This window comes from Tiliqua scincoides, chromosome 2 (assembly GCF_035046505.1).
Source record: "Tiliqua scincoides isolate rTilSci1 chromosome 2, rTilSci1.hap2, whole genome shotgun sequence".
NCBI classification, from domain to species: Eukaryota; Metazoa; Chordata; class Lepidosauria; order Squamata; family Scincidae; genus Tiliqua; species Tiliqua scincoides.
The window spans coordinates 115992747-116016019 of NC_089822.1; the positions used below are offsets into that span (position 1 = coordinate 115992747).

A 23273-nucleotide genomic window follows, 5' to 3' on the forward strand; every position below is an offset into this window, starting at 1 on the left:
ACACACACACTTTTTAAGAACTGAGGCAAAACTGCTGTAGGAGGATATCAGGGAGGAAGGTGAGTTGGTGATATGATGGGTACTTGCCAATAGACACTTCCCACAGCTGTCATTTCCCTGGTTCAAACTGAGCCAGCCTGAAAACCAGCAGAATTGTGGTGGTTTTTTCCCCCCAGAGTTTATCCTGAGACAGAGAAGCGTACATTTATTTAGAGGGCAATGACAGTGCTATCAAACCATCTCCACAATTCTTAAGATGTTACATCTATCTTCATCCATAGTTCCGAGTATGGCAAAACTAAGCCACATCTCCTCAGAGCCTAGATCTTATGCTTCTCAGAATGTCAAGCAAATTGCACGTCAACCTTGGCCCAGGTCTCACATGTTATTTCAGATGTGGGACTCCTCAAGGCCTCACATGCAGTTCTGCTGATGACTCTTTTCTGACCATTCCTGAGTACACAATTCTCACTCTTTCCTGGATCCTTCAGCTCCACCAGTTCCTCTCCATCTTGCAGCTACTGTCACAGGGAGGAGAAAGATTGTCTCAAATCTGTTTTGGAAATCACCGTGCATGCTGGAGGATGGAATCTTTACCTCCCTGCCAGTGCAATCGCCCTTGACGTAACTCTTTACTGGCCTCTGCAGCTGACATGGATGGAAGTGAGGTGAGGAACACACAGCAGGGTTGTGATGGATCCACCAGCCTCAAGAGAGCTGAACTTTGGTCCCAGGCAGGAAAATGCAGAACCCTGCTTAGGCAGACTGGACAGTGCTAGACTTGACTGGATTTAACTCCAGGGCCCAGTGGGGCTGTTCTTATGTTCTTATGCCCCTCAGGGCAGAGACATCCCCAGAACAGGAAATGAAAAGACACCCCACCCCTTGGGTAAAGGTGCTGGTGCAGCGTTGTGGCTGTGAAGCCGCATGCAGGAAGGTAGCTCATGCAAAGGGCTGTGGCCCAGGTTCTTCAGGCACCTGCAGATGGTAAAAAATGGGTCAGTCACTGGAAATGCCTGCAGTAACAAGCAGTACAAGGGAGCGTTGCTTGGGGTAGAGCCCATGTGACTTTACGTTCAGAAGCAACCAGGTTCAATCCCTGACATCTTCAGGTGGGATGAGACAGACCCTTGCCTAAAACCTTTCTGAGAACAGAGAACCACTTGGAGGACAGATGGGCTGACTCAGTAGGACATGTTCCACATTCAGGCCATCAGCCCCACATACCGCAGCCTTGAATAGGCAGGCCCTATCAGGTCTGGTGAACCTCCACTGTTGCTCCTTCTCTTGCCATGAGCCCTGCACGTTTCTCTACTAGAACGTTTCTCTGCACTCAGCCACCAGTTTTGTTTGCACACTGCAATGTCAGAACCAAACACAGCAGCCAGAGCTGGGAGCAGCAAAGACCCAGGAGAGGGGAGAGCCTGCAGGTAGACCAAGCCTGATCTCTGCCCAATTCAGTGGATAAATGATGTCCTGGAATATTTCTCCCTTGACAGCACTGCCTCATTCTTTCTTTGCAGGCTCTGGCCATGCCATCTGGAAAGCACATCCAACGTATCAGGAAACAGAAGAACTTCAGGAGACACTGCACCTCTTAGGGCAGGGGTGTCAAACTAGTTTCATACAGAGGGCCGAAGTTAGCATGCAGGGCTCCAGCTGAGGGCCGGAAGTGATGTCATTAAGCAGAAAGTGACATCATTAAACAGTCAATGGCCAAAAATCAGACCCTGTTCTCATATAGAAACTCATTAACTGCAAATGACAGAAGAGAAAGTACGCAAATCTTGGTCATATTTCAAGATTTGGGAAAGCCCCATTTTCATGTGGGCTGCCATTTCAGCTGTAACACCTCAACAGCTGAGAGCCTGAGGGTCGGATAAAAAGCTTCTGAGGGCCGCATCCGGCCCCCGGGCCTTATGTTTGACACCCCTGTTTTAGGGCAAAAGAACCATGGCTGACACCACCACAGGCCACAGTGCCACTGAACCTGCAACTCAAGGGCTTAGTCTAGGGCAGTGGTATTCAGACCAAGGCGTTGTGACGCCCCAGCCTGAGGGCCCTGGCCTCTGCCCCCTTAAGGGGCAGGGGGGGAAGGCAATGACCTTATCCCCAGGATCGTGTCACTAACGGGACTACAGGGACTGGGATGTACTCAGCAGTCCCTGCAGCAGCCTTCCCAGGGTGCGGGGAGCCCTGCGCAAGCACCTGCAGGGCTCCCCAGCTGGTTCAAAATTCCGGTTTTGCGGAAGTGGAGCGTGTTTGCTCTACTTTCGCTTCAAACCAGCTGGGGAGCCCTGCAGACGCTCACGCAGGGCTCCCCGCACCCCCTGGACAATGCTGCAGGGACTGGTGAGTGCATCCCAGTCCCTGCAGCCCCCCTGAGCAGCACGATCCTGGGGATCGCGTCGCTGCTTTCCTCCCGCCCCTGCTGCCACCCTCCCCTCCCTTGTAAGAACTTACTGCACTTTTCAAACTCCCAGAGTTTGAAAATCGCAGGTCTAGGGGAAAGATTGACCCTTGGATTTATAATCAGGCACACAGCCAGAGGCTCCCTCAGTTTCACTCTGAGAAAGCTTTAATCATTTGGTGGGTCTCTGTGTCCCAAGACACTTGGAAGCTTATTCACACACGTCCACCTGTAGGAAGTGCATGCATGCCACAGATGATTATATGACAAATATTAATATTGATTTTAACTTAGATGTTTTTGTTTTCTTTTCAAACTGTTAGCCATGCATTCTGATCTGCCATTGATCTGCCGGTGATGGGAAAGAGACACAGAAGTCATAACAAGGTATATCTCTGCCTTGAATATATGACTCCAGACTTCCACAATCTCCTTCACAACTTCTGAGTCCATGCCTGGCCCTGTGCCTTTAACGGAGGCTTGACACTCAGAAATTAAGCAGGTGAAATGTTTCACTTTATCTCCATGTCAAGAAAAAATCCACCTACCTGACTTCTCCATGACAAGCTGTTATCATGAAGAAGCAGGAGAAAAAAAAGTGGCAACCCTATTCAGCAAGATCCAAGCTGTCTTTGGCTAGCAATGCCACCTGCGTTTCCTATCTATGATACGCACCTCTCTTGTCACCATTTCCCATGCTGTTCTCCAGATGTGGCCTCTCCAATTTCCTCGCCATCTGCACCAGGTCCCAGCTTAGTGATATGGCGCAAGAAGGATGTGGCATTGAATGCTCGCTACAAGATCAGACATGGAAACAAAGGTGTCAGCTTAGCAGAAAAAACACTGTCTGCTTGGCTCTTGTGCTTTTAACAGAAGCTTGATCAACAAGATTTTCATAGCATGAAGACAACATTATAGCCTGCTACCTACCAATTTGCTATCAACACAGCGAAAGAGGCTGGTTGAAAAGCTGACAACCCTAAATGAGAAATGTGGAGGGGAGGGGAAATAGGAGAAATTCTCCCTGGAATAAGAGATTCAAAACCAGCAAATAAACAAAAGATTTTAAGTTCAGGATGAGGGGGCAAGATGCAGAAATGACAGCCCAATCCTATCCACCCTTTCTTGGGAGTAAGTCCCAGTGACTCTAAGGGGACTTACTTCTGAGTAGACAGGCATAGGATTGGGCTGTAAAGCAGGTGAAGAGTTAGTGGGGCAAATGCCCCAGGGTGCCACGCCTGTGGGAGTGACACCACCACCCACACCCCACCCTCTGCCACCACCATGCTGCCCACCCTCCAGATCCCTTCTGAGGGCCAGAGAGGCCTCGCATGGCATTCTTTAGCCCTCCGAAAACCTTCTGAGGCTTCCAGAGGGCCATTAAACATCACTTCCGGTTTCCTAACGAAAACTGGAAGTAATGTTTAAAGGCCCTCCAGAGGCTTCAGAAGGCTTTCGGAGGGTAGATGATGTCGTATGAGGTTCTGGGGGATGGTGGTCTTCTGTGAGGGGCATTCTGCAGTCCTGGGCGGCACATGGGCCAGAATCGCAATTTATATACACTAGCATAACTAGGGGCATCAGCAGGAACAAGTGACCCTGGGCAACATGCCTACAGGGGTGCTGCTGTCATCCACTTCCCCCACCACCACTCGGAGTGGTAATTCGGAAAAGCTGCCCCACTTATTTCCAAGCAGTAAAAAACAAGTGGCCTGGTCACTCCAAGCAACTGCAGTCACTCGAACATGAAAGTAATTGCGATGACATCCTCATGTCACCTCAAGGCATCTTAAGGAAACGGCCCTAGGGTGGTACAAGCCCCAGGAATGCCCCTGAGTGTATAGAAACTTGCTTCCATATATGGAAGGTTAGGGGGCAGGACCTCTAAGCTAAAAGATATAGGTGCCAAGGGTACTTGAGCTCATTGATCAAAGGAATGCAGAACCTCCCTGTATGGGGCCATTCCACTGGCTGCGAGCAAAGTTCCTTACCTTCCACTGGCTGCGAGCAAAGTTCTTCTGGATCTGCTCACACACAGAGCCATGGATGTCTTTTTCCAGAGCGGTATCCCCACAGATCCTGAGATACACAATAAGGAAATCTTTTCTATTCAATTATTTTATCTTGGTGTCACAGTTCAGAGACAGATCTAACCAAAGCGATGTGCAACTTGCGCACTGAGCAGTTCATACATACACGTGGGAGCACTGGTATTATACCGGCGCACTCTACTCAGTGCACTCTACCAATGTTACACAGCACGAATATGAAAGTATTGCCCAAAGCAAACTGAAAATTCAGGGACAGTAACTGCTGTGAGCTGTTTGTTACTATGGTTTTATGGACACTCTCTTGCCCAACAATCTATTCTAGATGGGAGAGAGTTAAAAAAAACCATTCAAACATTTAAAATCTGGTCTACTTTTGAACTGCCAGCAGAATATTGAAACCCAAAATTTGAACTACCAGCAGAATAAAAAGGATTCAAAACAATGCATGCGCCCTTGAAAAATAAGATGTTTAATCTGTCTTGCTCCTGCCTCTTACGAACTAGCTGTTATGTGAGAATGCATGTAAGGCAGCCCCTGACACATATAAATAAAAATAAAATAAAGAAAAACAACTTTGGGAAGGCAGATTTTGAGAGGGGAAGGAGTGCTGAATCCCTGCCCACTGTTCCTCTGCTCCAAATCCCTTCCCCAAATGAGTGAACGGTGGGCTGTGGGGTAAATCTAGCGAGGGCACACAATAGCTACCTGTGTGAAGCTCTTCCCTATTGCTTTTCCCCTGAGAACTTCCCTTTCACAGAGATGTTTTATCTGTACTTTTGAGAAAAGTGTCAAGATGTGCATAATGTGCAGTTAACTATTTCCCAAATAGAAACACTGGAAGCAACATGGAAATGTTGCATCAAAAAATGGAGACAGCATGTCTACAGAAATACAAATGTGTTCTGTCAACAGTGCAGCTTAGTTCTATAATTTGTCAAAGGAAGGACATTTCTTTGTTACCCTGCACTCTTCTCCACCAAAGAGTGTTCCATGCCACCTCCAGCTACAGACACCTTAGCAAAGGGTACAGCAACCACAACCCAGTAAAAAACCCAGTAAAAAACACTAGTACTTCATGGGACTCACCAAGGATGTTGCAGGGCCTGCTCACAGGTGAATCGTTTCTCAGGGTCACGTTCTAGAAGGTGCCGGATAAAATCTTTGGCTGTGTGGAAACAAAGGCACCAATCTCGTGACTTACCATAGATACTTGCCTATAAGATGAGAAATTTCTACCAATAAATCAAGAGTAGATTGACACCTCTTCTTATCAGCTGGTCACTCAGGGGATCAGGGCTGTTCAGGCTGTCACAGCAGCCAGGAGAAGATTAGAGGAGCTTTAAAAGTGCCTTCAGAGGGTCTGTGAAGCATCTGAGGAACATCTGAGTGACAGCTTACAAACAGGCACTTTTGCTTACATTTGTCAGAGCTGGGTTGTAGAGTCTTCCAAGTATGTTCGTTAACTCCAAACCCAGAAGTGCCTCTTAAAACGACAGTGAGCAGTATAAAAAGTTGTCTGGGAGCAACAGAAGCAGGGTGTTGTGCTGTGGTAAGCTGTTTATGTTGTTTTATATTGGTGCTGCATTTGTTTTAGATGGTTTTTAAAACTGCAAATGCTTTTCTGCAGTTTCAAACCTGGATTTTTTTTTTTTTAATCTCAATGCAATGTTCAGTTCTGTTGCTTTTTGGGGGGGGGGGAATTGAATACAGTAGAAGTGTCAAATTCGTTTCATACAAAGGGCCGAAGTTAGCATTCATGTTGCCTGCTTAGGCCCGGAAGTGACATCATTAAGCAGGAAGTGACATCACTGAACAGATGATAGCCAGAAATAAGCACTATGTCCTCACAAAGAAACTCAATAGATGCAAATGACTGAAGAGAAAACGTGCAAATCTTGTTCATATTTTCAAGATATGAGAGAGCCCAATTATCATGCTGGGAAAGCCCAATTATCATGGGGACTGGATAAATTGCTTCCAGAGACCATATTCAGTCCACAGGCCTTGTATTTAACACCTCTGGCATACAGTACTACATAAGCACCTTGTTAATGTCTTCAAAAACAGTGGCATGGCTCAGATTCTTTCCCCCCTTCCAAATAGGCTTCAGGGCAAGCTGCAGCTCTTCCTCACAAGCACCATTCCCCAGGTTTTACCCCCGACTTATCTGAGGGTCATGGAACATTTTTTCCCTGTGAGATCGACTTATAGGCGGGTGTCTGCAGTGGCGCTGCCTGGGGGTGATTTCTTGACAACGGGGCACAGGGATGGCCCTTACATGATTGCACTGACTACTATCCCAATTGCTGAATTCACATTTTGCTCTTTAGTGAGGTAGGAAAGCGAATAATGAAAATATTATGTGGAACAATATCAGTCGATACTATCACTCAATAGGTGAATCCATCCATTTAGAAAAAAGGTACTGAGGAAAAAAGCTTAAAGCAAAACTGCTCCAGGGATTAGGGACCAATTTTGTGCCCCAGGTGTCATCCCTTAGCTATTCCACTGTATAACACTTACATTTGGCAAAGGGATATCTACATCAAGGGAACAGCTCCCTGCCTAAGAGTTCCTTATCAGTTTTGAAAATGAAGATCAACAACTACAGGCATTCTCCTGTATCCGCGGGGCAGCAGTATCGCTACTAGGGAGTGCAAACCACACTGGATGACCACTCCTTGCCAAAACTGTTAAAAGTTTTGTATTTTCGAATAATACCATCATGGCATATATCATTTGATGCAGTATTTTATGCAGAGTTTGATGAAACCAACCACATTTAAATTATTCTATCAATTATAGCCACACACACACACAAAAAAACCCAGAAAAGAAATACACAACTGCCTTATAGCCCAATCCTATCCATACTTTCCTGGGAGTAAGACCCATTGACTCTAATGGAACTTACTTCTGAGTAGACATGCATAGGATTGGGCTGTGATGTAACAAAAAGTGGATCTTCTTAACTGACCAATGAGACTGACAGTTCTAAGAGCCAGTGATGTGGTATTATGATATAGCAGGGAACCAATAAGGTGTTAGTATGAGTCAGCTCTCATTTCCATGTCTGAGAGCTAATACTAGAATTCTTATTCAGCTGTGTGTGCATCAACAAGCTGGCCACTGGTTTTCTGTTGGTTCCTGATTTGTTGGGTGACCTGTACTATTATATATTAAAATAAATACATAAATGAAGTTAATGGGGGTTACACCAGCCCTAGTGATGCCACCATTTAGGCTGTGCATATGATATTGAAATTTATTTTGTATGGTCTGGTACAGGATGAGGTCCATTATGGGAGTGATGCAATGATCTCTCAGACTGGGAGACCAAACCCTAACAACGCCTCTGGAGCTGTTCATCAAGTATTGCACTGTTTGTGTATTTTATTCGTTCCTCCTCATTTTTAAAGAAATCAGACGTTCAGGAAGTGTTGGCACTGTTTGTATATACGTTCCTGTTCATTTTGACAGAAATAAATATGTAAGTACATACATACACATACACTGTAATTTAAAGATGCCATTTTAAAGATGCAGGGGCTGGGCAACGATGCATCGCCATTCCCACTGCCCAGGGGCATTGCCCATCCCACTACATAGGAGGAAGTTCATCATGGTCACTCCTGCAATGGGAGGTGGTTGGCAACCTTCAGTCTCGAAAGACTATGGTATAAGCCTCCAGCACCCAGTATTCCCAGGCGGTCTCCCATCCAAGTACTAACCAGGCCTGACCCTGCTTAGCTGCAATGGGTGATGCAAACCCTAGTAACATACTGCCATTAGGATCCATTTTAGGGGGCCACTGTGGATATGGAAATTATGGATATGGGGGAACCCTATCTCTGTGGCCTCCTCATGACCTCCTATGGCCCCCCGTGCCCATTAAAGTTGTTCAGATGCTTACGGTGGTGAAATGTTTCTTTTACAGGTTGCTATAAGCATGCAAGCTTATAGTGTGACATCTGGCAGGCTGCAGGAAGCCTGAATGCTTGAACAGACTAGATCAAATCTTAACAGGAAGCAGGATATCTTAACAGGAATATGTTAACAGGAAGCAGGATATTCAGGGATAACTGAATCTGCACATACTGGATCTATGGATATGGGGAGACGCCTGTAGCTGTTTCTGAGCTATCTTTAAGAGTATCACCTGGTCCTCAGTTGCCAGTCCAGGGGTAAAGGTTATAAGGAAGGAGGGAGGACTATGGCTGTGGGACTTCAGCTGTAAGGGCTTCAAGGCTTTGTCCTGCTGCTCCTTTCCACCATGGTCATCTAAACAAACTAGTCACCAGCCAAGTTCTTAAGCAAGGCACTGCTACAGAGTGGTAAGCAGTCATTTTCATGCCGCCCGCTCTTTCCACACCTCCTCCAGCAGGGATACTTTTACGCACATCCTGGGAGTAATCCCCAGCTCCCGCTCACCTGACTCAGAGATGTCATCCCAGTATGGAGAGTCAAACTCGTATTCAGCTTTCAGAATCTGGTTGAAGAGTTCAGAGTCATTCTCATCATAGAAGGGGGGATAACCACAAAGCCTGCAGGGTGGGGGGGGGAGGCATAAAAATCATGCATATGCGTGTGCCAAGACATACACAGCATTCTCTATAGGCCGCTCCTAGCACTAAAGTGCAAGAAGCTGCCATGGAAAGTGGAGAGATCTTACGCACAAGATGTAGGAAATGACACCAAGTGCCCAGGAATCCACAGCTTTTCCATATGGGTTCTGCTCCAGAATTTCAGGGGCTGCAGATGGCACAGTGGCCAAGAATGAGAGAGGACCAATTTGAAGTTAGCATGACACCTATTTTGATTTGGAGTGTTTTTTTTCTTTTTTATTTAAGCATACAGTGCACTTAGCCCTGATTACATCATCATCATCATCATCAATATTATTATTACTATTATTTATATAGCACTACCATGTACATGATGCTTTACACAGAGTGAAAAGTCAAGTCCCTGCCACAAGGGACTGGATACAAGGGAGATGAAACAGCAAAGGAAGGGGATGGAAGCAGCGGTAAGCAAGGCAAGTACATTATATGTGATTGTTCCAGTAACACATACAGTGGGAACTAAGTTACTTAGGGCGCAATCCTAAAGCACCCTTGGGCCACTGCAAGGGACTTGCGCCAACCCAAGGGTGCTTTAGGATTGCACCCTAAGTGACTGAGGGCCAAATCCTGTCCAATTTTCCAGCACCAGTGCAGCCATGCCAATGGGGCATGTGCTGAATCCTGCAGTGAGGGGGCAATCATGGAGTCTCCCCCATGGAAGGGAATGTGTGTTCCCTTTCCTCAAGGCTGCGTTGTAGCTGCACTGGCACTGAAAATTGGAAGGACTGGGCCCTGAGTCCTTTGTGCCAGCCTGGGAGGCATTTCAGGGCAGGGAGAGGGCAGCCAGGCCTGTGGGCAGGCGAGCGGGGGGCAGGGGACGGAGCCAGGATTCGGCACTTATGCTGGATTCTAACCCCGTTCCTGGGCAGTCCCGGGCAGCTTGGATTTGCGCCACCTCTATAGGTGACATGGATCTGAGTAGCCCCATTAGGGCTGCTGCAGTGCTACCCGGGGTAAGGGGAATTATTTCCCCTTGCCCAGGGCTGGCCCGCAGTTAGCCCCAAACTGGCACTGGATACAGCGCAGGCCTACTGGCCTGCCTGTTCCAGCAACAGTTAAGATTGCACTGCCTGTTACAATTGGGACTAAGGTTTGATGTCAAAGACTTCCTGTATCCCTCACTCACCCACATAGCCAGGTGTTCCACAAGCAGTGGACATGATTCCGTCAGCCTCAATCTTGGAGAGCCCAAAGTCTGTGATCATAATCTTGGCATCTTCAAACGGAGTGGCATAGAGAAGGTTTTCGGGCTGATGGGGAAACAAAACACAATAGGGTTATTCTCTTACCACATCACACTTGCATCTTGCACTTTCTCCAAAGAGTTCAGGGAATGGGCCAAGGGGGCTATATTGTTTTATCCGCAAAAAAACCCTATGAGGTAACAAATAGTGAATGGTTCAGATGGCAATAATTTTTAGGGGCATGTAAGAATTTGAAAATAGATCTAAGAGCCTCCCAGATCTAAATCTGATTGCATGTGCAAATGCAGAACAGGTCTCATGGTGAATCATCCCCACTCCATTTCTAATCCCACCAGTTAGAGAATTACAGTATTCTGTACTAGCGTAGCGACGGGGGGAGGGCCAAGGGGGCCGCCAGCCTCGGGGGCCACGATGGGGGGATGACACGCTGCCCCAGGCACTCCCACACTCCCCAATATGGTGGCTGCGATGCCATGAACACCCACTGCAGCCATGCAGCTTTGGAGAGCCACTGCAGCCAAGCTCTCAGGCACTGCAGTGTGCCTGCCCTCTTTCCAGTGGGGGGGGGGCTGGATATGCAGAGGTGGAGCCGTGCGGACGTTGCTGCAGAGCCAGTTCTGGTGGTGGCAGCGTGTGCCCACTGCAGGCTAGAGCATGGGGGAGGGGGAAGCGTGGGGAGGTGGCTCAGAAGCAGAAGGACAGGGGCAGGTAAGCAGGTGAAAGATGGGGGAGCCAAGGCGCTGTGGCAAGTGGCGGCTGCCTCTGAGAGGGAGGGAGGGCAAACCAGGCAGCCAGCAGTCCAGAGATGGAGGCAGAGGAAAGAGCAACATGGATGGGGGGCTCAGAAACAGCAAGGGCAGTGGGTGGGCAAATGAGGCTGCAATTCTAGTCTCACTTTCCTGGGAGTAAGCCCCTTTGACTATTATGGGGCTTACTTCTGAGTAGACGTGCCGAGAATTGAGAGCCAGCAGTGGCCCTGATCCAAAGGTGGCCCATTCCAGCCAGCCAGCCTGCAAGCGACTGCAGAAGTAAGGGAGGATGCGGGCTAATTTGGATGGCAACGCTGACTTGTGCCAACAGCATTATTGGCTCAGCCAAACAGGAAGGGGTTGGGGAGCTGCGAGAGCCTATCCCCTCACAGCATAGCCTTTCGCAGCATCCCCTGATTGGCTGGTGTTGGAAATTTTGAAATCTCTTATCTGTTGGAGCTATCTCTGAGCATGTGCAGAGTGCAGCTCCCTCCAGTGACTGTGAACTATTTTGGGCACACATTCGGTACAGTGTTCTCATGCTTAAAGATGCTCAGGCTGCCTGCCTGTGCTCACTTTGGTGAGTGTGAAACAGATTGGGGGGGGGGGGTCCGGGAAGCATGGAACAGAAGTTGTTGGATATGTGTTTGGGGGGCTGCTCTGTGGAGGATGCTGTTTTGTGCAAGGGGAAATGTGTTGGGGGTGCTCTGATCTGTTGGAAAGGTTACTCTGGAGGTTACTCTGCTAAGTCTTTACCACATCTCCTAAAAATTTATGAGTTTTCTGATGAAGACATTTTGAGAGACATTGGTTGACTGCCACCAAGGTTGAGCCTGAGAAAGCAAAGGCCTGGACAATACTTCAATTTCTGGAATTTGTTGTTCAATGGGATTTTTTTTTCTTCTGTGCCAAACCTAGCCTTGTGCTTCAGACTCTTCCTAACTATTTGTGTTTCTGTAACAGCATGTGAACGGAACTTTTCAAAATTAAAATTAATACAAAGTTCTCTTCATACAACTATGATCAAAGATAAAGTTACCAACCCATCAAGACTGTTATAGAGCATGAGTATGTCAGAAACAGATTTCGAAGAAATACCGCAGACACCTGTCTATAAGTCGACCCCACAGATAAGTCGAGGGCAGGTTGTGAGCCAAAAATCATGGAATTTTCTATAACCCTAGGATATGTCAGGGGTTATACTTAGGGGGGTGCCTGAGTATAGTGTTGTCTGATTTTACCCGAGGCCAGATCCTGAAAAATAACCTACCGCTAATTGTTACCTAAGAACTGTAGTCTAATTTATTAAAAACATAGTAAAAGATCATAAGATACATTTTTATTCTTTTTAAATTCTGGTCTTCACCACCTTTTTGTAAACACTATCAGAGTAAATGCACTGTAAACAACATACCATTAAAACAGTGGTTCCCAACCTGGTATTCATGTATTCCCAGGGACACTCAACAGGATCTTTAGGGGTACTTGAAAAAGAATGGAATAATGGCAGAAAAAGGCAGGTCATGCTTCAGAATGCCTTGCAAGACAGGAATGCCTTGCAAGGACCAGCAAGGCAGGAAGGGAGGTAGGTAGTTGGCTGTGAAAGTCCCACCAATACCTAGTTTTTGGTCATCAATTCATGTATGAACCAGTGATTGAAAACCAGCACAGTAAAAAAGCTGAAACATAATATGGAAAGTGATCCATCACCCAGAATTTCTCAGCACACTTCTGGTGCAAAACAGTGCAAAGGCAGAGTCTTCTGTTCTTCAAACAGAGGAAAAGAGAAAATATATGAAGAATACATGAAGTCTGGGTTTTCATAGAGAGGAGATGAGGGCTTGTATTATTACAAAAATTTTGCTAATATGAAGGGTACAATTTATGGAAATGGGCTGCCAAGGGATATGCAAGTGAAAAAGGTTGGGAACCACTGCAAGAGATCCATGAATCAAATCCACCTTTAAGGTGTCTGGTGTGTTAAGCCAGAAGCTCTACATACAACATACAACCCATAACACATAACTGCATGTAAGTGGTTATCTTGAATCAATGTCATGAGGTAAGGTGTAAAGCATTCTGGGTCTTTAATCAGATAACTCTGTCAGACACCTGGACAGTGTAACAATAAAGAGAGAGCATGCCAGCTAGCTGGACTCATCAACAATTATGCAACGTCCAATGTATGATTGGTTGACTTCAGTACAGAATAACTAACTGCTGACTGGCAATTTGCCTTTTTACAGGCCGTTAAAGGGGGCTGATGCTGATTAGTATCCTGACCCCTTGATCATTGGACTCTTGAGAGGATGGTGCCCAACCACCTAGTGAAATCTCAGTCTTTCTACAAGTATTCAGCAAACTTATGTATGTAGGTAGATATTAGGATAGTTTTAGATCTCTTATCTTTCTTGTTGTGTATCCCTATTGTATCCCAATGGATACATTGAACCCAGTGTATCCCTATTGTTTTCTTTGTCTGGGAACATTATGTTTCCTATTAATACTTTTCTTTACAAAATAAAATTGTATCATTATTTGACTGGAGAATCAAGTCCCTCATTCTAAATTCAGGTCTTGGCCAGAAGGTGTTAATTCTTCCAATTGGGAGAGATGAGGGGTGTGGGGCATTTAGGCAGATTCTCTCCTGTATTCTCTCAGCCTCTGAATATAGAGCTAAGTAAATGTCAGCTTGCTTCCTCAGCTGTTGTCTGGGGCAGTTTTGAGGAAGTGGTGGTGGTGGTGAGATTTACTGCTGGAGTAATTCCTTGTGGAGAGTTACGGAGAGAGTTCTTCAAAAAAGGAAGGCACCAGGGCGAGAAGCCTAGCCAGCCCAACAGTCAAAGCTCCAAAGAAGCTTCTTGACTGTGCAAGGAAAGGAAGTGCCCATATGGTGGGGGGGATAATCTTTCACCCAAACAGGTTGAAAGATTAAAAGGTACCTTTTAATTCTTAATATTCTATGATTTTATGAAGCAGTGTTTAAAGCATCCTGGACCTGAGCCATTTAGGATCATTGAGGGCAATACCATCACTTTGAATTGGGCCTAGGAACAGACCAGTAGCCAGTGCAACAGTTGTAATGTGGAAGTTCTATGCTTCCAGTGCCTGGCTCCAATCGGCAGACTTGCCGCGGCACTCTGGGCCAGCTGCCATTTCCAAACTTTTCAAAGGCAGTCCCACATGGAGTGCACTGCAATAGTCCAGATGGGATTATTTAGTTGTCAGCAGGAATCCCTCACCTATCACAAGAGATCCTACAACCAACCCCCAAGTATCTCAGTGCTCTTCATCCTCTTACCTTCAGATCTCGATGAACAATGCCCAGGTCATGCAGGTAGTTCACTGCCTCCAACACCTGCTGGATGAGCTGGCTGGCATCCTTTTCTGTGTAGTAGCCTCGCTCAATGATGCGGTCAAAGAGCTCCCCTCCTGTCACACTGCAAGCCAGGGAGAATCTAGTTGACATCTTGGATCTCCTTCATCATCAGGACTAATGTAATCTGATAGGGAAATGGGAGTTCCTTTCTCTAACCAAAAAGAGAACCACAAGGTCCCAATAGCCATCCTACCTGTAAATATTTTTTATGCAATAGTCTCTGTTGTTGGGTTTTCTGGTCTTCCCTGACATCAGAGAAAAGCCAGGACAAAATTGAACTGTCAAATGCGGAGAAATGCCAGTGTCACAATGCAGATTGTGGGCAGGGTATGTGTGTGTGTGTGGGGGGGTGAGAACAGGGTCCCTCTCTTTCTTAGCTTATGTTACTCTGGGAAGCAATCTGCAACAGCGGTGCTGTACCTACCTACCTACCTACCTACCTACCTATCACCCATCCATCCAGTCAATTAGCAATGACACATGTTGCTGCCCCCCATTCATGGGGTCTCTCCAGTAAAGGACTATCCACCTCTGAAGAGCATTGAAAGGGATGATCAGATTTGGAGCACTAGGGACTGCTACTCACAGCTGCATGGCCAGGTAGAGATGAGTGGGGCTCTCATAAATGTCTTCTAGGGCCACAATGTTCTCATGCTGAATCCTGCAATACCAGTGAGATTAGGAGAAGTTAGCACAGGAGGAGGAACAGGCAGCACACCTGGATTTTGTCCTGGCTCTGAGAGAGGCTTATGATGGAATACTACGGAGTAAAGTACACGTATACAAGTCTGAAGAATCCAAAGAAGATATGTGGTTAATTGCTCAAAATTCAGAAGCAAAGGAGACAAGTCACATTTCACATTAGTGAAAACTATATTCTCTAATATGAAGACCTGCTCCCAAATCTATAATCCCAGTAGAGACCAGACTCTGGTGACTTTGAATATGCTCAGAGGTACCCTTAATATCAGACAGGCATAGAAGCACTTGCAACCTTTTAGCATCATAAAGCCTGAAAACTTGGTTCATCACAAAATCAAGGCCATTTCTCCTATCCATAAGAAATTTAGCAGAGAAAACCAAAATCCTAAAGGATGTAATACAAACAAATTTCACAAAATACTGATGTAGTATAGCTGAGTTTCAGCACTTTCAACATTTTGCTTTGAATGAAATGACTCCTGCTGTGTGCAGTTGGCTTTCTCCCATCTTCCCATCCCTAAAAACATATTTTAATTTTTTCCTTTGAGCAGTTTATGTAAAATTCCAAGGTATCACAAGGGTCTATCTGCCCTTCCACTGTCGTTGCTTACAGCTTCGCCTCCCTGCATTCACACTTACATCACCAGTTTATGCATGGCATGTTGCGGCATGCATGAGATGTGCTGCTGTGTCTGTGGCATGCAGCGTACGTGTAGTACGCTGTGGGTGTGTGCAGGTTGCATCACACATTTGGCTGGAATATGTTGCAATGCAGACCAAGGGAAAGCATGGGCACATGGAGACAAGTTGTAAGCATAAGAACATAGGAAGAGCCCTTGCTGGATCAGGCCCAGGGCCCATCTAGTCCAGCTTCCTGTTTCTCACAGTGGCCCACCAAATGCCTCAGGGAGCAAACACAAGACCACAAAATACTTGCATCCCGCTGCCATCTCCCTGCATCTAGCATTCTATTTACACTCACACCCCCAGCAATTGCAGTTGGGTTTAACTTGTGCTACTTTATTAAACACAGTGATCAATTTTTAATGCATGAAACCTACTGAATATACCTTCCCTCCCTCGCCAGTCTGGGGTAGGCAAAAAAACTGCCATCCATGGACAAGCAGCACAATATGTGAGACTATAGACTGTATTTACTGTTTACATGCTGCTGAAGTTAATGGGAATTTTAATATACAATTTCCACACTTTCTGGATTCCTGAGTGAATCTGTAAGCACCTTAACTCTTCCCTTAAACCAGAGGTGCCCAAACTCCAGCCCAGGGACCCCCAATCCAGCCCGTGGGGTGCCCCCAATCTCCAATGAGCCTCTGGCCCTCCAGACACTTTTTGGAGGCTGTGCTGGCCTGATGCAACTGCTCTAAGCATGACAGCGACTGTTGGATCTCTCAAGAGATCTGTGGGTCGAGGGCTCCTTCCACTGCTTGCAGTTTCACATCTGTGATGCAGCAGTGGTAACAAAGGAAAGTTGAGTGTTGGGAGAGTTAGGACAGACAAAAGAAAATACTTCTTTACTCAGCGTGTGGTTGGTCTGTGGAACTCCTTGCCACAGGATGTGGTGATGGCATCTGGCCTGGATGCCTTTAAAAGGGGATTGGATAAGTTTCTGGAGGAAAAATCCATTTAGGGGTTACAAGCCATGATGTGTATGTGCAACCTCCTGATTTTATTAATGGGCTATGTATCAGAATGCCGGATGCAAGGGAGGGTACCAGGATGCAGGTCTCCTGTTATCTGGTGTGCTCCCTGGGGCATTTGGTGGGCCACTGTGTGATACAGGAAGCTGGACTGGATGGGCCTATGGCCTGATCCAGTGGGGCTGTTCTTATGTCAGTCATGCTTTGTGCAAGGCCTTTTATAGGCCTTGATCTATTGCAAGACCTTCATTCATTCATATAAGTTCAGTAATATATTCATTTATGTAAATCTATGCAAATTTTATTCAAATCTGAAATGTAAATTAATTTCCCCCCCACCTGACATAGTGTCAGAGAGATGATGTGGCCCTCCTACCAAAAATTCTGGTTACCCCTGCCTTAAACCAAAGGTTTATAATTCTAGAATTATCATTTGACTCAGGCTATGCCCTGCTGTTGAAAACAGATTCTGGGACAAAGCCCCAGCTCAGTTTATATTATGGAAAGGAAATGGATTTGGACAGATGCACTTACTTTTTGAGTACAGCTATTTCATTCTCCACTGCTGCTTCCTTGCCCCGCAGGGCTTTCTTTGGAATACACTTGAGAGCCACAAGGCGTTGGGAACCATGCTCCTGTGCCAGCACCACCTCTGAAAAGGCCCCTCTGCAGAGAAAGGCACCAGAATATTCAAGCAGTGACTGTGGGACGGACATCTGCACTCCCCACTCCACAAGATGTTCATCCATGGTGCAGGCAGCTCTGTCAGATCCTAACAGGAGCAGCCACACAATATGGGTACCAACTAGAGGCTGGTCATTTGTTTACTTCAAACCAAAATGTCTCCCATCCACTGTAAGCAGATCCACAAGCCAAAGAACTCCTGGAACAGGGCCAGCTTCCTCCCAGATGTGACACTGTTAAGGAATGTTTGCGTTCCTGAGCCTGGGGCATGTGGTTTCTGGCCGTAGTTGCTGCCATGTGCCATGTGCATCCCATGTGGGTAGCGTGTCTGAGTGGGATTGGAAAATGTAAGATCCCAGGAAATTTCTGAGCCCCCCTTCTTTGGCTCCTGGGCCCCCTTTCTGACCCTGGGCCCAGGTACAAATTACCCCCTTTACCCCCCTCTCCTAGGCCCTGTTCCCCAGCCTGCAGAAAGTGAAAGTGGAGCAATTGTGCTCCACTTCCAGTTTTGCAGAAGTGGAGTGCAATCACTCCACCTTCACTTTTAGAAGGCTGGGGAGCCCTGCAGACGCTTGCGCAGGGCTCCCCGCACCCAGGACCGCTGCTGCAGGGCCTGGTGAGTGCATCCCAGTCCCTGCAGCCGCCTGAGTGATGCAATCCTGTCGCTGCCTCCCTCCCCTCCCCTGCAAGCACTTACTGTGGTTTTCAAACTCCTGGAGAGGCAAGTTCCGCCTGGGACAACTAATCTGCAAGAGCTTATTCACACAAACAAGGCATGATCACTCCATGCTACAGAGACAATAACTGATGAAGCCATGTGCAGGATCTGGCCCTGACTTAGGCCTGCTTGCTTCAGTGAAAAATTTTTCGGGGTCCCATGATTCATACTCTGCACACTATACAAATATAGCCCAGGTTCCATGGCCTTCCTAGGGTTGCTGCCTCTCTGACGCTATATTTGCCCAAGGTGATACAATTGTGGAAATTCCTAGAGGCCCTGATAAAATCTCCAGGACAGCTTTCAGTAGCCATCTGGAGTTTGATGCTGATTCCTGAAGGATTTTCTGGAGTGGTGGCAACCCCAATCCTTTCTGAAATTGTGCCCTCCATCCCGTTTTACTCTACTCCCACTTCCAAATTAAGAAAAAAGATCTTGTGAACTCAATCTGGAAAGGGTTAACTCACTAGTTGTTCTCTCCCCCCCCCCCCATTCCCTAGACTCCAAGTCTATTATTGTTCCATGCATGTCAGACTGAGACTGGGCGCCCCTTCTGCCAATGGGATATCAGCATGCAAGTGAGGCAACTTGGGCATTCCTGGGGTCCTACTGCTGAAAAGGCACTCTGAAGGGAAACACATCCAAAACGGAACTGGGCAGGGGGACCAAAGGATCAGAAAAATCAGTGGCTGCACTTTGAGACTGACAGAGGGGACATTACAAGGACTGCAAGCAAAAATCTCCTAGGGAGCAAGTAAACCTTTTCCCCTCCATGGGAAAAACTTGTTTGGCATATGAGAATGCATTTCAACACGACATATCTTAAGATATCCCCATTGCCTAATACAGTACTGCACAGAAGTTGAGCAAGGGGGGGATCACAACTGAGCCTCTCTAGAAGCCCCTTAAGGAAGGTATTAAACTTCCCTTAAGGATTGGGAGGGAGACCTCTGGTGCACAGAAAGAGAGGAGAGCACTTCAGGATGAAAAAGAAAGGCATCGTGGGCATGCCCTGAGCTGGATGAGTGCACTGTATCTTTTGTATCAAGAAATGGGAAGTTTTGAATGAAGCTTGCTCCAGGTTTAAAAAGAGGCTCATTGGTCAAACCCACACCACAGCAACTGCCCGCACAAGTCTCTTTTCAGGCCTTAATTCACTCACGCGCCTAGCTTCTCCTTGATGTCGTAGACACTGGTGATGTCCTCAACCTTTTTCTTCCAGCCTTTCCCAAGCGGCATTGTAGACAGCTGTGAACAGACCAGCTGTGAGCAGCAGAGTGAACTGGAGATGGGGGAAGGAGGGAGAGGAGAAAGAAAATGTCAGACACACAAGGATAATGGAATGAGGTCAGCTTATTCTCATGGCTTCTTAGCAAGAAACATCTTGGCTCTTTCCGTTGAGACTGAACAATCTTCAGATGGGGACCAGATGAAGACATTTTGGCCTGAGAGGCAGCAAATCTAAACTATACCCCCACTCCACAGAGATAGAGAGAGCGAGAGAGAGTGAACAAACATTCCAGAAGATCCCCACAGAAGCCTGAGTGCAATGGACAAGAGTTGCACAGCAGTACTGCCCCATTCATTTCAATGAGGCTTGCTCAGAAGAACTGCCCATTAGATCTGAACCCATGATTCAGATCTGTATCCTGCTCTGCCACCTGCCATGGTACTTAGAATCCACTGCATGGGGCAGTCACTCCACTCTGCCTCATGGCCAGGTCCACAACAACCTTGGTTTGTTCTCCAAAGCATTCCAGCAGGTGACCATCACTCTGCCAGGTGGTGCCAGAAGGCTGCTTGTAATTTCTGCCATGGTTCCCAGAATCTGCAATCCACAATTAAGCTAAGCTGGTTGGCCAACAGCAAATTTGTACATGGCTGGCACGGACCAACCAAAAAAGGTAATTGGTTTTGAAGCTGCTTTTAAAGCAGAAGATCTGATCACAGATCTTGTTTAATTCAGTCCTCCAATGCTGGTTATCAGAAGCTGCAAACAGACTGAGTTCCTATCCTTGACTATAGTTTACATTTCCCAGAGTGGACAAATGTGGTGCAAATGTTGCAGTGAGGGCACAGCTTGACTTCTGCCGCAAGAGTGTTCAGCATGGCATATAAAGATACAGATCTTTATGTAAAGATACTTACCATTGGGTAAGTATGGCTGCAATCCCAATCAACTTTCCAGCACTGACATAAGGGCAATGTAACTCCAAGGTAAGGGAACAAACATCCTACCTTGAGAGGTCTCCATGATCACCCCCCCCCCCCAACTGCAGGATGCAGCACATGCCCCACTGGCACAGCTATGCCAGTACTGAAAAGTTGGTGAGGATTGTGCCCTATACGTATTACCTGTGGCATGCATTTCCTTGTTAGAATGTTTTGAGAGACAGAGAGATCACACACACACACACACACACACACACACACACACATTTAATGCTGTGTATGACTATAATATTGTGCAGTGCTAGACAGCATGTGAATTTTGTTTCTCAGATGATCAGTATATATGGATTTCTAATGGATATTTGTTGAGGGATATGTGAGTGTGCATGTGCGTGTGCATGAATATGCATGTATAAACAGAAAAGGCATATGCTTTGCATGCAGAAAGTTTGAGGTTCAGCCTTTGGCATCTCCAAGAAGACCATTGGCAGTCAGTACAGAGGTACATGAACCAATGTTCTATCTCAGTGGAAGAAAGTTTCCTATGCCAGATGCATGGCTGTGTACTGCACTACCTAAGGTAGGAGTCAACAACTAGAAACTGAAGGACAAATCTGCCTTCTGGAGAGGTGCCACCTGGTCTCCTAAGCTGCCCATCTAGGAGCAGAAGAGGTAGAAGTGTGGAGAAAGCCAAAGATGTGGCAACAGACTTTACTGCAAGTGACTTGATACTTGAGGTGCTGGCACACTACCAGCCATTTGCAAAGTGGCCCTCCAGTAAAACTAATGGTTGACCAATGCCTCAAGTCAAGCTACGTTTGTCAATCATATTTGCATCTTCATTACAGGAACTCAGGGCAGAATCCTTGGGATTTTATTTCCTTTTATCCTCACAAGCCTTTGTGAAGCTCACTGCAACTTGCCTAAGACCACTCAGTGAGCCTAGTGCATGACTTTGCTTTTATAGGCTTTGGGTGTTAGCCCTGCTTTACTTGTGGATTGGATACCAGGGGTGGGGGTGGGGGAATAACCTGAATGAGTTTAAGAGCCAAGAAGGAACCTGAAAGCAGCTCTTGGCAATTTAAGTGTCTTTGTCTAGCCTGCCATATTCTACCTATGTTTATACCATTGTTCTGGTCATTATAAATATTTGTACCCAACTGGCTGCTGGGGACATAGTTCTCTGAAAGTGGATGTGATCTGTTCCCATGTGAGATCAAATGTGCTGTACAGCTGTGAAATACTAATTGCATTTGACTGGTCTTATATTTTCTTATGAATGGTGGTAGAGAGTGTCAGGGTCATTGTGTTTATTTCTTTGGCATGGATGGAAAATTGTGTGTGCAGAATATCTGTAAAATGCATTCCGTTATATTACATCACTGGTGTGGTATGTTTGCATGGCATCTGAGATGTTATTGGTTGAGATGCATTAGCAGATACTGCAGAAATATGACTGCATATTTATGTCATTTTGAAAATGTTCATGTATAAATGTGTGGAGGGCTGCAGTTGTGTGTGTCCCATATATATGACATGCACACTTGAATTTGCGACGCTTGTTTGCAAGTGAATGTGAAAATGCATGTGTGTTTCTACAGTCTTGTATAACGATAAGACCTGATGCTGCACAAACAGATAGGGAAAGAGTGATATAAATAGGCATGATGGAGGAATGAAAGGATGAGTAGGGGATGCATGTGAGGAGGCAGAGCGGATGGGTAGACAGGAAGGGAGAGGTGTAAGTTGGGGCAAAGAGGAGTAAGACTGGGGGCATTAGCAGGAAGAGGGGAGGATTCTGAAAGATGAACAGGCAGATCAACATGAAGTGGAAAGAGAGGAGATGCGTGGCTGGGCTGGGTCAAGCAAGGGCTGGACAAACTGATGGATGGGCTACAGAATAATGGAGAGGGGAAAACAGAAACTGGTGGATGGATGGACAGGTTGGTGAAGCAAGTGGTGAAGAAGCACAGCAGAAGCTCTGCCACAGAAGCATCTCCCTTATGCAACAACAAAGACGGACTCGCGGAAATGTCCCCGACTGCACACCCACACCCCTTCGGCAAAACACGGATCCACCTGTTTGGATGCCCTAGCAAAGAAGCCCGTTCGCAAACGGAGCCAGACGGGTGGAGAGCGACTTGGACAGCCACCCATTTGAGAACCATTCTTGGTCCATCAACAGCAGAACGGGCTTCTGGCTGGATCCAAAGCTCAGGTCACGGAAAGCGCCTGCCCCACGCCCTGCCTTCACACGTACACGCATCCATACCGCAAACTTGCAGGACGCAGTAACTTCTGCAGCCCCACCAAAGTCTGGCACCTGCAGGCTCCTGCCCCCGGCCCGGCCCGGCCCGGCCCCTACCTCCTCAAGGGCGCCCCCCGCTCCGCTCCGCCACTGCTAGCAGCCCGCGCGTTCCCACTGCAGTCCGGCTTCCTTGACATTCCCTGCGTGTCCGCATCCTGCGCGCCGCCTGCGAGTCGCGGGGGCGGGCGTGGGGGGGCTGAGTGGGTCGTGCGCGCGCGCTAGCGGCGGAGGGTGTTGTGCACGGACGCCGCCCGCGGGCCCTGCTGCGTTTCCCCTCCGCCCCATCGCCTTCCTACCTGGCTCAGAGGAGGTCCGCAGCCCCCTCCCGCCCCTCTCCAAGCCTGGCCTGCGGGGTGGCTCCGCCCTCCTGGCCCGTCGATCTCGTCGCCCCTCTCCGGCCCTGCCTTGTAAGGACATCGCAGGCAAAGCTGGGCTCTCGGGAGCTGCTGGAAATCCGCCAGAGGGGGACACTAGTGGTGGCCACGCCGGAGCTGTGGGAAAGGAGCAGGAGAGAGAGAGCTACTGTAGCCCTCGAGGGCCCAAGTGGAACCTCCAAGTCCAGTGGCAGTGTATCTGACCGCCTTACTGAGAGCTGGTGGGGTGAAATGCTGT

The 23273-nt window shown here is 47.2% G+C and overlaps 1 protein-coding gene across 3 annotated transcripts; it reads right to left on the reverse strand.

Annotated features, from left to right (window-relative positions):
• Positions 1–23028, reverse strand: PNCK (pregnancy up-regulated nonubiquitous CaM kinase). 3 transcript variants are annotated; one of them, XM_066616174.1, is made up of 12 exons: positions 22958–23028; positions 19344–19463; positions 17314–17445; positions 15006–15080; positions 14342–14480; positions 10213–10336; positions 9138–9213; positions 8893–9005; positions 5548–5626; positions 4402–4489; positions 3086–3204; positions 1–978 (listed from the first exon to the last, which is right to left on the reverse strand). In XM_066616174.1, exons 2-11 carry the CDS (start codon positions 19418–19420, stop codon positions 3094–3096), a joined length of 1014 nt encoding a protein of 337 aa, XP_066472271.1. In that variant the 5' UTR covers positions 19421–19463; positions 22958–23028; the 3' UTR covers positions 1–978; positions 3086–3093. The 3 variants fall into 3 exon arrangements, with proteins under 3 accessions (XP_066472271.1, XP_066472270.1, XP_066472269.1); XM_066616173.1 differs by lacking the exon at positions 22958–23028 and adding an exon at positions 22719–22948 and having other exon boundaries at positions 1–521; XM_066616172.1 differs by lacking the exon at positions 22958–23028 and adding an exon at positions 22719–22948.
• Positions 23029–23273: the final 245 nt, after the last annotated feature.

What these genes read in the sequence shown, in the direction of transcription:
- PNCK (XM_066616173.1), bottom strand. Translation starts at nt 22,798, where the DNA reads ATGTCAAGGAAGCCGGACTGCAGTGGGAACGCGCGGGCTGCTAGCAGT. An exon ending in GAAATAGCTGTACTCAAAAA is followed by an intron (nt 15,081 to 17,313) that starts GTAAGTGCATCT and finishes CTGGTATTGCAG; the next exon opens with GATTCAGCATGAGAACATTG. An exon ending in TGGAACACCTGGCTATGTGG is followed by an intron (nt 9,214 to 10,212) that starts GTGAGTGAGGGA and finishes TGCCATCTGCAG; the next exon opens with CCCCTGAAATTCTGGAGCAG.